Genomic DNA, 13,109 nt, shown 5'->3' with positions numbered 1-13,109 from the left:
TGGTGCTGCTCTTCACAGATGTAAGACCGTTGAAAGACTAGCAGAGGATAAACAAAGCCAGACCTGAATGAGATTAGAAAGCAGCGGAAGATGAAAAGCTTGTCATTCCTGGCAGTGTCCCAGCTTGGCCCTGTCAGTCTTTCTGATGCAGTACATGATGACTAAAACTGCTTTCTGGACCTGAAATTTATGTTTCTCTGCCCCTTACGCATTCTGATTTCTTAGGAAATAGCTTACTTTGAGGTGCAGTTTTGTCCAATGTGAAGGAAGCAAAGCGGAGCAAATGTCCATCAAATTTTTATTTCCCTGGTACAATATGTCAGATATTATGACTTGCAGTTTCTCATTTCAAATTGATTTTAAATTGCAATTAGAGTAAAATTCCTTTTCTATGTCTATAAAAAAAACAAAAAACAAACAGCAGCAGGCAACAACCAGTGTAAGGATATTGATCAAGGGAAAGCATCAAATTTTGCTGTGGCTGTTATCTGCTGTGACGGATCCATACCTCTTCTATCAGGTTTTATTGCTTAATTATGAGCGGGTGCCTCAATTTCTGTATTCACTGGTCCACAGATGTGAAAGAGATGAGAAAAGATCACGCCTAGTGGCTTACATTTTTATAGACGCTGAAATGAACTTTAGATCTGGTGTTCCCGGTTGGAAAATGTCAAACACTTCCAAGAGTTAAACACATCCCTGGGAAAACCTCTTATTAACCTTCCTAAAAATGTCATGCTCTGGAAGCCCACCAGTACTTTTAGCTAGATACAAAAGGACAATAATGAACCAGACAAAAAAGCCAAATAACCACGCTCTAAAAATTCTTCTAAAAGACAAAAATGCCGGTGGAATACTTTGAGATGCTAAGATAGTGTGTCTGGTGCTGTAAATGCTAGGGTTATAACCACTTTTTTTTTTTTTTTAGCTTTGACCCAGCGAATGCACCAAGTTAATCAAATGTGAACACTCAAGCATTTTTTAATTTTACTATTTTTTGTATTTTGGATGCAGTTAAAAAGTTTCTTGCACATATCATTAAAAGTTACTTCTTGTCTCTAGTTGATGATGTGTATCACATTCTTGTAACTGCTCCGGCACTGAGAGTGAGTCATATCTCATACACTCAAGCGGCACTGCTGTGCTCACAGAGACTGGTGGGCAGTGTAATATTGATGTTTTAAAAATAGCCCGACACTGACAGCGTTTCGACGTACCGTCTGCTTCAGGGGCTAGAAGGTATTGTAGCTAAATACGTTGTGATACACATCATAAACTAGAGACAAGAAGTACATTTTAATTATATGTGCAAGAAACTTTTTAATTGCATCTAAAATACAAAAAATAGTAAAATTAAAAAATCCTTGTGTTCACATTTGATTAACTTGGTGCATTTGCTGGGTCATAGCCCAAAAAAAGAGGGGTTATATCCCTAGCATTTAGAGCACCAGCCACACTATCTTAGTATCTCTAACAGTATTCCCCCTCCATTTCTGTCTTCTTGAACAATAATGAGCCAGGCCAATTTATCATTTACCTGGGTAAATGACTTTGAAAATTGCTCATGATAGGTCTGGCTTCTTTAATTTTGCATTATTCAGTGGAATATAATGACTAAAGTTTTGATGACTGATGTTATTATAATTTATAATTATTGATACCAAGAAAACCCTTTTAGGATCAAGAATTCCTAACAGAAATTGAAACTATTCATTTTTTTTACACAATGCTAAAAATATTATAATCTGTGCATGATATACGCAGGTTACAAAGTATTGCAGTACTTCGCCGCGCAGCCATATATGTGTGTATGTAGGGCCGTGTGGAATCATTTGAAAGTTATCCTCTAAGGGAACGTTGTTCAAAACAATATGGGTTGGGGTGTAGATTACCTAACTGCATTCTGCCCACAGACATTCAGTTCAGTCTTTGTCACATTCAGCTTTCTTCCTGATTGTTTTTATTTAATGTGCTCGTCCTTGGTGTGTCATCTACATGTGCTAATTTTCTGGATGTATTCGGTGGCATGCCAAAATGTGTTTGATTGGATGGAATGAAACCCCAGTTTCAGATTATGTTGCTTATTTTTAATTCTCTATCTAGTCCCTGGGCCTCCTATGAGAATGGTGTTCCCTGAGGTGAGGCTGACATCGGTACGAATCGTGTGGCAACCTCCAGAAGAACCCAATGGGATTATTCTAGGTAAGAGCAGAGATTGTTTGGTGGGCAGGCAGGCGAGCATGAGTTGCATTTTTTTGGATATAAGACAGGGATATTTGTACTTTTTAGGGTACAAGCAGAGACGAGCTTAAAGCCATCAGGATATCAGGAATGTATTGCAGCCTTCAGGTCTTAAACAAAGGAACCTATTATATAGATTATCACAGGTGGAAGGTGGAATGCAAAATAAGAGCCTTTTAAGATACAGTGAATGGTTCTGACCCATTATTACCTATCAGAAATATACCAGGGTGATGGAGCATGAAAGTGTCTGGGCAGTGCCAGTGATCTGCAGGTAGCCATTGGAACCTGGATTTCAGATCATGGGAAAGAATGAAAGGCAGGCTCGAGTGCTTGCGTGATTTCTGGAAATGGAGTGAACGAGTTCTATGTCTGTGATGTCTCAGATCAGAATTAAGCCCGTGGTACATTGCTGTGAAGGGAGCTGCCAGCTGGTATCTGTTAATAAGAAATCCTGGAAACATTTGAAACATGTCTCCCATCATACATATGTTCTGATTGACCCCTTATCAAAGCTAATTCAGATCCAGGCTGCGCTGGTTCTTTGCTAGGGGGTTCCAGCATCTGAAACAGGGACATAGGCAGACCAGAAGAAGGATTACCCTAAATGCTCTTTGTTTCAGAGACTAGCGGGATGTTGGAATATCATCAGACAGCCCGTCAGCCGGGATTGCTGAACATGTGCAGGCTCCTCCCCATCACACAGGGATCTTCTCAGTTCTGTTTTTTGTTTTTTTTTTCAAGGAGCCGGTCGGTTCACCGAAGTCAAAGTTTTCCCCTTTATCGCTAGGACTCTTTTTTTTCAAGATTTCCAGTAGGACCCTCTATTTTTCTCTCCTCTTACCTCCCTAAACAGGGCCGGATTAAGGGGGTAATTGCCCAGTACACCTACTAATAGGGCACGGAACTGAACAGTGGTGTACAGTTAGGGCCTCGACCTTCGTTTTTGGAGTTTTTATCAGCCATAGGAAGTGCGCAAGAAGAGACCCTCTGCGGTGGCACCATCTGGTGATGCACTGGCAGGGTTCCCACCCCCACCACTGAGAAGAGGCCTCACACGGGAAGAGGAGGCCAGAGTAGGAGCTTCTGTCCCAACACTTTGACGACGCAGCAGCGAGGCCTTGGCGCTGAGCCCTGCCTGTTCCAAAGAGGATAAGAAATGTCACGCTGGATCAGAGCAAGGTCCGTCCAGCCCAGCATCCTGTCATCCGCAGTGGCCAGTCCGGGTCGCAAGTCCCTGGCGGATCTCAGAAAGGTTCATTCCCACACAAGAAAGAAAAGAAAAACTAGGTCTCTTAGATCCTCTACTCCAAGATCTCCAGTTATATCTTCCAAGAAGGTTTGCAAAACCTCAGAGTCACCAGCGGGAGGTCAGAATCAGAGACAGAGCTGGGAGTTCATGGACACTGACGGGCCCTGTGGCAAATCTGCCTCCTCCTCTCACATGGGCTTCCTGTGACCGTTGCCTACATGGCCTATTTCTAAATTTGGGCCTGGTTTAGCCTAATGATGGAGGCAATGGATCGTAGTAGGAATATCCTGCTCACGTGGGCCTTTCCAGTGATCTCAGTTTCCTTATTTCTTGACATTCAAAAGTTTTCATTTTGGTGATTTGTTCATCAAGAAAGTCATCAAACTGTCATTTCTTCCTGCCTTTAAATCCTTAGTAATAAGGTAGTTTTGAAAACAGCTCCTGGTTTTGCTGATAAAATGAATTAAGCATTTCATTTGAATCAGTGTGTGATATTGTCTACCTTATAGCCACTGGAATTCATTGCCAAAGGATGTGGTTAAAGCAGTTAGTGTAGCTGGGTTTAAAAAAGGTTTGCATAAGTTCCTGGAGGAGAAGTCCATTAACTGCTATTAATCAATAGGGAACAGCCACTGCTTGTTACCAGCATTAGTAGCTTGGGATCTATTTAATGTTTGGGTACTTGCCAGGTACTTGTGATTTGGATTGGCCACTATTGGAGACAGGATCCTGGGCTTGATGGACCCAGTATGGCAAGTCTTATGTTCTTATATAGCCAGAGTCTAAGTCTCCATTAGAGAAAATTTTGCAGTGTTTGGATGTTAAGAAGTTATTAAAAATTGTACTGAAAAAAATCAAACTTTTTCTGGAAATCAGAATAGTTTTGGGGTTTTTTTAGGACAAGCAACAAAGATAAATAGATTTCTAAGATATCTATTGCCAGATGGCTAGACTATTGTATCTTCAAGGCTTACTAACTTGGGGTGCTTTATGACTGAGTGCTCTCAACAACTGTGGCATCTTCACAAGCAGTTTGATTGAATATATATGTAGCAGAGATTTAAAAGACTTATTATGAAGTCATTTACCAGGGTTTCAAAGAATAGAGACAAGTGCGGGTGCCCCGCTGACAGCCGCCTCTCCGGTCCAAAAGGACACGCTAGTGTCCCTAGCACCTCCTTTTGCCTGTTTTTACTGCCGGGCCTCATTTAAATAGAGAATCGCGTGCACAGGCGAGTGGCCTGTGTGCGCGCCGGGACCCGTGGACTTTACTGTATTGGCCCGAATTTTCTTTCCCTCTGGCCCCTCAGGTTTCTCTTCTTCCACCTCCTCCCCCTGCACCTTTACATTTCATGTCTGCTTCTGACTGCAGCGGTGAGCCTGGGGGCAGGAGGCTAACAGAAAACAAAAGAGGCATTGCTCAAACGTGTTAATTATCTTTATTAGTCTCTTGCAAGTCAAGGTAAGAAGGTGTGGGCTTGGTATGAATGCAGTGTGGTTTTATATTCATTTTCTAATGTGTCTCAGGTTTTTTTTCTCTCTGATTTCCTTGGGAAGTGTTCAGACCAAGGGAGGAGCAGCAGAAGACATTCTGGGAGGAAGGAAGCATCACAGGAACTCTTCCCAAGATGATTAATGTTGGCTTGCCATGCCAGCAAATAGCACTGTACCCTTATGTGGTTCAGAACCTACCAAAATAAAGTATAGCAGTTAAAATAAATTCTTCCTCTCAGGCAGAAAGAGAGCAAATAATGTAGGCAGTGAACAGAGTCAACGTAAGCAGTTTAGGAGGAGAAAAACCTTGAGGTCAATATTCGGTGCTGGCCGTTTAAGTAACTTGGCCAGATATTAGTTATCCAGTGACGTTACAAGGCATATTCAGCGGCATGGCTACCAGAAAAATTATAAGGGGGAAACATAAAGCAAACAGAGCTCATGTTTAAACATGCTTGCCTTGTTAGCTGTTTCGTGCAATGCCTTGAAGCATTCTAGCTATAAAGACCCGTAAATAACAGGCTTCCATTTTCTGCGGCATTAACTCCAAGTGGGGTTTGTTTGAAATATTGGGGAGAAATGTTACAATTCCATAGAGGAATTATGAAGGGGTGGCAAAGAGAAAACTCATCTGTACGAGTGCCTTTCAACTCAAAGCTTTTCATTTGCTGCTGAAGCAGAGTCCTCAGAGTATACAACCACCTTGACAGCTTATGCTTTTGTAATCTATATCAAAACATGTTCCAGCATTTCATAAAGAGATTAGCAGCATGAAACATTGGCAAGAACCTGCAGGGAAAACCATTTGTTTAGAGACATCTTACCAAGGAGAAATTCTTAAAATTGAAACTATCATTCATGGAGATATCTTGATGACCACCCAGGCAGGCTATCCCTCCTGCTTCCCACCCACTCTTTTAAACAAGGTTACAAAAGAGATGTATTCTTCTGAAGCTGAAAAGGAATATGAGAGAATACGTTTTCCTCTTAAACGGTGGCAGACACCTGGAACAGACTTCCAGCAGCCAGAATCCAAGCTTCCCTGGGACACACACAGGAGGGACCATGGTGTCCGAGGGAGGGAGGGAAAAGAGCACAGATCAGTACGGAGCAGGGCCGTAACTTAGGGGTGGGGGAGTCACCCGAGCTACAGAGTCTTTTGAGGGCAGAAAAATTACTGGAAGCAAACATAGGGCATCGGCAGTTGAAAAGCCAGGAAGAGTGCAGCTAGCTCGGCTCCCACCATCCGGATTGAAATGGTGCTCGGCATGGGGGCAAGAGGGTGGAAATACATTTTTGTACTCTGGGCACTGAAATGCTTAGATTATGACTCTGGTATGAAGATATAAATGGAAAGACTGAGCAAACCAAGGGATCCTTTTCTGCTGACGTATTCTGTGATTCTGCGTGTGTGTACTTTACATTATAAACAGGCCGAAACAGTAAAGTGAGCGGGCGAGCGCCCAGGCCAGTGTCCTGTGCGCGAGATACAGTAAAACAAAATATTTAAATTAGGGCCCGTTTTACTGTATTGCACGCACAGGACACTGGGAGCGCACTGTACTGTATCGGCCTGGAAGTGCCTTGAACGGCAAAAAATATTCAGGTGTAGAATGCATTACTGTGTACAGTGATATTATAATATTCAGGGCAAAGAAGGTATTTCCTCTGTGTTTTGAAAAGAATGAATTTTCCCCTACTTGCTGCCTTGTGAGAGAAAATGTGCTCCTTTTGTGACAGTGAGACAGAATTCAAAACTTGCCAGTAAAGACAGGCAGGGAAAACATTATTTCTGTGATGTTATTTTTATTCTTTGAAAGGTATGTGGCTGCAGCTGTAAATATAGAGCATTACTCTTGGCCAATCAAGAGCCAGGTTGGGTAGGCACCGTCTGACAGTAGAAACCCATCAAATCATGCCACTGCCGTTCAAAAAAAAAAAAAGCAACACTAATTTTCCTGTGCCACGATCTAATAATGAGATTTCCCATAGCAGCAGGCATTATCCAATAAATGACTTCGCCCTCTCTCCTTCTGCTCAGAATACCTATCAATGCAGGCAAGGGTCTCTTGATAGTGTTCATTATGCTACACCGGGCACTGAGCATCCATGCCTGAGCACCTTCACATATCCAGCATTCAATGAGAGATAATATTCAAATGCAGGGATTCACCTTTCCATCTTCTGCTCTTGATTAAACTTCCCGTTGTGTTTCATGACCCCGGTTGCCTGTTTTATCTGTGGAAGAATTGTGGGGCCAGGTCAGTCGGAGAAGGGTCAGCCGGGGGGAGGGGGGGGGGGAGACATCATGTTGACACCTGGTAGCCATGATAAAGTTCGGGAAGAAGTGCCGGTGCATGACTGCCAGCCTCAGGACTGCAATGACCAGACTAGGAACAGTGGGAGAGGGTCCCTTCAGACAGTAGAAAGCTCCCCGGGTAGTTGCACGTGAAGGCTGAAGGCGCCCTGCTTCCAACTAGCGGGCCCATACAGAAAGAAGCGCGGGAGAGCCGGCGAGCGCCCACTCTCCCGACACGCGCACAGGCCAGGGTCCTGGGCGCGCGATTCAGAATCGGCCCGCATGCAAATGAGGGCCCGCGGTAAATGGAGGCGCTAGGGACACTAGCGCGTCCCTAGCGCCTCCTTTTTGACAGAAGCGGCGGCTGTCAGCAGGTTTGACAGCCGATGCTCAATTTTAGCGGCGTCGGGTCTCGAACCCGCTGACAGCCACGGATTCGGAAAACAGACGCCGGCAAAATTGAGCATCCGTCTTCCAACCCGCGGGTTGGTTTTTTTTTAAATTTTTGATTTTTTTTTATTTTTGGGACCTCCGACTTAATATCACTTTGATATTAAGTTGGAGGGTGTACAGAAAAGCAATTTTTTCTGCTTTTCTGTACACTTTCCTGGTGCCAGCTGAAAGTAAAATGTGCAGCTTCGCTGCACATTTTGCTTTCTGTATCGCGCGGGAATGAATAATAGGCCCATCAACATGCATTTGCATGTTGCGGGTGCTATTAGTTTCGGGGGGTTTGGCCACGCGTTTTTGACACACTATTATCCTTACTGTATAAGGGGTAAAAATAGTGCGTTGAAAATGCACGGCCAAACGCAGGCTAATAGTGCGCTCCACTGGAGCGCACTTGACTGAATCGGCCCGTAAGCTGGAAGAAAAAGGTAGGGATTTTCTGGTTTTAAACAGGGAGATCATTTGTTTAATTCTGTATCTATTTCCCCTCCAAAATGATTTTAAAAAATCAACATTGTTTTGTTTTACCTTGCATTAGAGTGATTTAGGTCACCGAAAAATACAGAAACGAAACAAAAAAAATAAATGAAACCAAAAACAAAATAAAACAAAATGTTTTCCTTATGTACACCCTTAGAAAAAGAAGAGAGGAGGAAGTACCAGCCAAAAAAAAAGGAATAGAATTGCAATCGGTGTGAAAAAAAATAAGTAAATAAATGGTTTTGATCTTGTGTTGCAAAAATAAACATTTCTAGCTTCCTGAACTGAGCAACTATTCAGTCAAACGTCTGTAATGCTCCACTGTTCACAGGTGGCAGGCGCAGGATTTTCAGCATCTCAGCGATTAAAGGAGGATTCTGCGCTGCCCCACAGAGGGAGCCGGCCCTGGCGCCCTTTAAGATCCCACCGCAGGCTCCTGCCCTCTTCGGTTTGGGAAAATCAAGCAGTGCTTCTAAGCCAGCCTGATGTGTGATTCAATATGGAAAAGCTCGCCTAGAGTTAACATTCGTTAGCACAACTGCAATGTGAAGAATGAGCAGGGGAAGGGTGGAAGGCAGAGGCAGTGCCAGAGGACCCAAAGTAATCCTGCAGAAAGGAAGGGCAGCTGTGCTGCTGTTGGAATCTGGGCTGTGTTAAAGGGTCCCTCTTGAGAGGGACCTCTGACTTTCTTGCCACAGACTGAGTGTGTTGTATTGTGTTATTTTTGTGGTTTGTTTATTTATTTTATTTATTAGCTGATTTTGTACACCGACGTTCGGTGGGACCATCACAACGGTTTACAACGTGGTAAAAAGAAGTATACAATATGTAAGAGTTTATTGGGTGGTATTGTTTCTAATTGTTTGAACGTGAAGCTGATTTTATGCAAACCGAGGTCAATATTCAAAAGCCATTTAGATGAATAAGTCAAAAGTTATCCGTCTAAATCACACAAAAGGCATGTTCATTTTGGATGGTCTGTTTTTGCTCCTGTTCCACTCTTTACTGTAATGTATTTTATTATTACAGTAAAACGTATTTGAAACTGAAAAAATAAATTTAAAAAAAACACATCGCAGGCTGGCCTACAGATTCAAATGTCCAATTATTCAATCCAAGGCTAATGATCCCAAACGTCAGGGACGTTTGGGATCATTAGCCTTGGATTGAATAATTGGACATTTTGTCTATGAATTTGGATTGGGACTATTTTTACAATAATATAAAAAAAAGAAAAATTTCATGAATTGAAAATTAAAGTAATTAAGACCCCTTATAAAAAACGAGATGGTCTGCTTCATGCCTGCTCGTGAATAGAGGGTCTAACAAAAATTTGTTGGGTCGGTAATAAGGTGCTTTATAGTTGTTACCAGTACATGATTTGGTTGTTTGGCTTTATTCCTAGTACCAGTACTCCCGGATCGTGATAGCCTCCTACCTGAATTCAGGCCCGGTGCTTCCACTGTAGCCGTAGGAAGCTTCGGCCATTGCCAGGCTCCTGCGATGGACACGTACCGTAGTAGCCTAGCAAAAGCAGAACAGCTTTGAGCGATTTTTAATCTGGAAGAGTGATTAAGTAATGTTTTAGAATAAAATAAAATAAATTTTGGAATTATTCGCCCTGTTTTACTCAACATGAAGCATGTCTGTGTCCTCCTCGCTCCTTCCCCGCAGAGAGCGCGCACGTGCACGCCCTGGGATTCTTTTCTTCGGCAAAAGAAGAAATAGTTTGCCCTTGTTTGCTTATGAGAACCTTCTTTAGGGCAGTTAAGGGTCTGTGCACAGTGGCGGGACAGATTTCAGGGAGGGAGGAGAGCAGCAGTTCCATTCACTAGTAGGATTTGGCCTCCAACACGTATTTCGTCTGCTCCCTCCTATAAGCTGTGAGCCCAGGTTACCTCTGCTGAGACTCCTGTATAACAGCAGCGAGCCCCAGGGAATCTTTTTTTTCCCCCCAGTTTTAGATCTATCTATGTTCCACCTTTCGTGACTGGTCAGCCACTTCAAAGCGCATTACATTCAGGTACTGTAGGCATTTCCCTGTCCCCAGAGGGCACGCAGTCTAAGTTTCCATCTTTTCAGGACGTTTGTTGAACACCTTCCCATATTTCTCTCTCTGCTCTGGAAACAAAGGATTGGAGATGATGAATTTGTGTGATGGAATAAGCTTTTCCCTTTCCCCTTCCCCTCCCAGAACAGACTGTGGCATGATTTTCTCATTGGGTCCTCTGTTCCAGGTGCTATCGGCTCTCCTAGCATTGACCTTCGTGTGTGAAAAATGCTGCAGGTGGTGCTATATCTGTCACAGCGGCTGTGATTTGGGGAGCATCCAAACTACAGCTGGGATCAAAGTTTAGGAAAATCCAGTCACATGTCTACAAACGGTGGTGTCGTTCAAAGGACAGGCTTTAGTGTCTCTACAAATCTGTCAGGACTCGCTTTTGCTGGCTTTATATTTTTCTTTTTAGCTCTCCAGTGATACTTGATGAACCGTTTAACAATTAGGATTTTATTCATTTTGGACAGCAAAGCAAAATCGCAACCCTGTTGGCTTAGCTCAGTTTTGTAACTCAGCAGCTGAAGCGAATGTGGCTCTTCCTCCTGAGCTCTAGCAGAGAGAAAATTGGGTGCAGTGCTTTTAACATGTACAACAAACAGTGTCTGCAGGTTTCGCACCTCCTCGTTGAATGACTGCTGCCTTCACAGTGAGAGCATAAGTTAACATGCTGATTTTCTCAGACGAATTGTTAATAACACACAATAGTATATAAATCCTTAACAAGCATATTCACTGAGGAAGGAGGAGGCCCTTAGATGAACAAGTTAATAAACAGCACTAACTTTGGGATACAACATTCCAAGCAGGGCCCCAGGTCTGCTTCATCACTACTGGCGATGGAGGGAAGGTACAGTATCCTGCAGATGAGTGGGTTTCCTGTGTGGTACAGAGATACAGAATCTCCAGAGCGGTGTGCTCTGCTGTTGAGCAGGTTGATGAGATTAGATGCCCCGAGCAGACGCACCTTGTCGAAACCAATTGTGTGAGTGTTGTTGGCTCCTGAAATATTCTCTCTGCGTACCAACACATCTAAGAAAGATGCAGCTGTTTTCACAACTTTTATCCTGTGAAGGATGAAATGTGGAACGTGTATGGTGCACTGTATGAAATTTCTTTCACCTGCACTGCATCTGACTTGCAACATCTGTGACGTGCTGATAAGTAGCAGCAGAAGTAAAAGGTCGGCTTTTGAACTTCAAATAACTAATAATTAGGATCCACTTAGTGCCTAGTGTTTCCTGTATCTCTCCTCAGCCCCTTCACTGTGAAAACACTGATATGCTAAATCTAAGAAAATCTTGTCTGGTTGTATGCTCTTCTGAATCCCCAGGTTACCAAATTGCGTACCGCAAGGCAGCCGGCGTGCCCAACAAGTTCACTACAGTGGAAGTGGGTTCGACGGTTAGACAGTTCACTGCAAGCGACCTCACTCCCGAGATGGCATATATCTTCCGGACATCGGCCAAAACCAGGCAGGGCTGGGGAGAACCTGTGGAAGCCATGGTGTTTACAACAGAAAAGAGAGGTAATGCAGCGTCTTAGAACAGCTCTAGCAGATGCCAGGTAGGTTCAGGGATGATGGTGTTGCCTACTTGTAGCTTCTTCCATGCATGTCAAGATCCTTCCTAAGTCTGTCCTTACCTTTTGGTGCTTAAAAGATAATGTAGAGAAAAATCAGTGCTTCTTGGACCTGATTCATCAAGGCCTTTTCCTCTCAACACAGAGGAGCAGAGACTCAAACCCGCCGTATTTCTGCAGACCTTGCAGTTATTTTTATCCTCCGGGCTCGTTGAAATAATCAAAGCAAAAACCACAACTCAGCTGATTATTCCCTTGCGAAAAGTACTCGCCCCAATTTGTACCCACCTTTTGTGCAGTTGCTTTTTGAAGACAAACTTATGTGGCTAGATTTGGTTATTCAAAACTACCCAGCCAAGTGCTTCTCCTGACCAAACCCTTCCCCGGGAAAGACTCTGAAGATTCTCAGAGAAAACCACCTGTGTTGCTGACAAAAAATGGGTACTTTTACCCATGTACAAATCAAAAAAGCCCATTTATGCAAGTAAACCAACACTTTACTCATGGAAAAGGCTTTCAGTATTGTCCTCAGAATGAGAGAAACGTCATAATGAATTGGGCCCATAATATCCGTTCTTGACTTTTCAGGTTATTAGCATTGAGACACTTCAGAAGCAACAATCAAACTGCCCCGCGTTAGCACAAACTCCATATTGGTGCAAACTCGGTTTGCACCAGTAATCAAAGCAAAACTACGCAGGTAATTTTGCTTTGACTTTTGCCCTGGAAAAAGTCCCTTCAGAGCTTTGTGCCTGCTCTTTCTGTAAGAACCTTTCCCAAGCAAAACAACCTGCATGGTTTTGAAAGCGCAAAGCCTACACGTGTTGTCGCCTCCCCTGATCTAACCCCGCCCACAGGGACGCTTCTATACAACGCAGCTAACATTGAACACCACGTAGATCGGGCATCTATACTTTTACCTGCATTGAGGGTCAGCAGTTTTAACGAGCACCTTTGGGGGTAATTATATAATAGCTCCCCTAAATCAGGCAACAAATATTGATGTAAATTAACACCAGTTTTCAAAAGTGGACTTGCATGCACAAATCCATGTTGAAAATAATTTGGGATAATTGACTCGCATGCTTTTGAAAATGCCAAAGTGTGCCCGTGGGTGCAAAGCTCACCGAGAACACCTCTGCTCGGTCTGGGTGAATGCAGCTAGGGGTCAGAGTCATAAGACATGATGTTTCCCTGGAACATTAACCTTGGTGTTTAACACACGTCCTACACTACCCCAGTGGCTGAAAGGACCA

The 13,109-nt window shown here is 43.4% G+C and overlaps 1 protein-coding gene across 2 annotated transcripts in view; it reads left to right on the top strand.

Annotated features, from left to right (window-relative positions):
- Positions 1–13,109, top strand: part of SDK1 (sidekick cell adhesion molecule 1) — a 728,283-nt gene that overhangs the window by 625,647 nt on the left and 89,527 nt on the right. For both annotated transcript variants that reach the window (XM_029576917.1, XM_029576918.1), the window contains exons 28-29: positions 2,104–2,202; positions 11,606–11,800. In XM_029576917.1, the coding sequence (XP_029432777.1) occupies positions 2,104–2,202; positions 11,606–11,800 (294 nt within the window). The remainder of the gene's footprint in view (positions 1–2,103; positions 2,203–11,605; positions 11,801–13,109) is intronic.

Source organism: Rhinatrema bivittatum, chromosome 14 (genome assembly GCF_901001135.1).
Source record: "Rhinatrema bivittatum chromosome 14, aRhiBiv1.1, whole genome shotgun sequence".
In the NCBI taxonomy this organism is placed as follows: Eukaryota; Metazoa; Chordata; class Amphibia; order Gymnophiona; family Rhinatrematidae; genus Rhinatrema; species Rhinatrema bivittatum.
The sequence above is the reverse complement of the archived record's forward strand: the minus strand, read 5'-3'. Positions and strand labels throughout refer to the sequence as shown.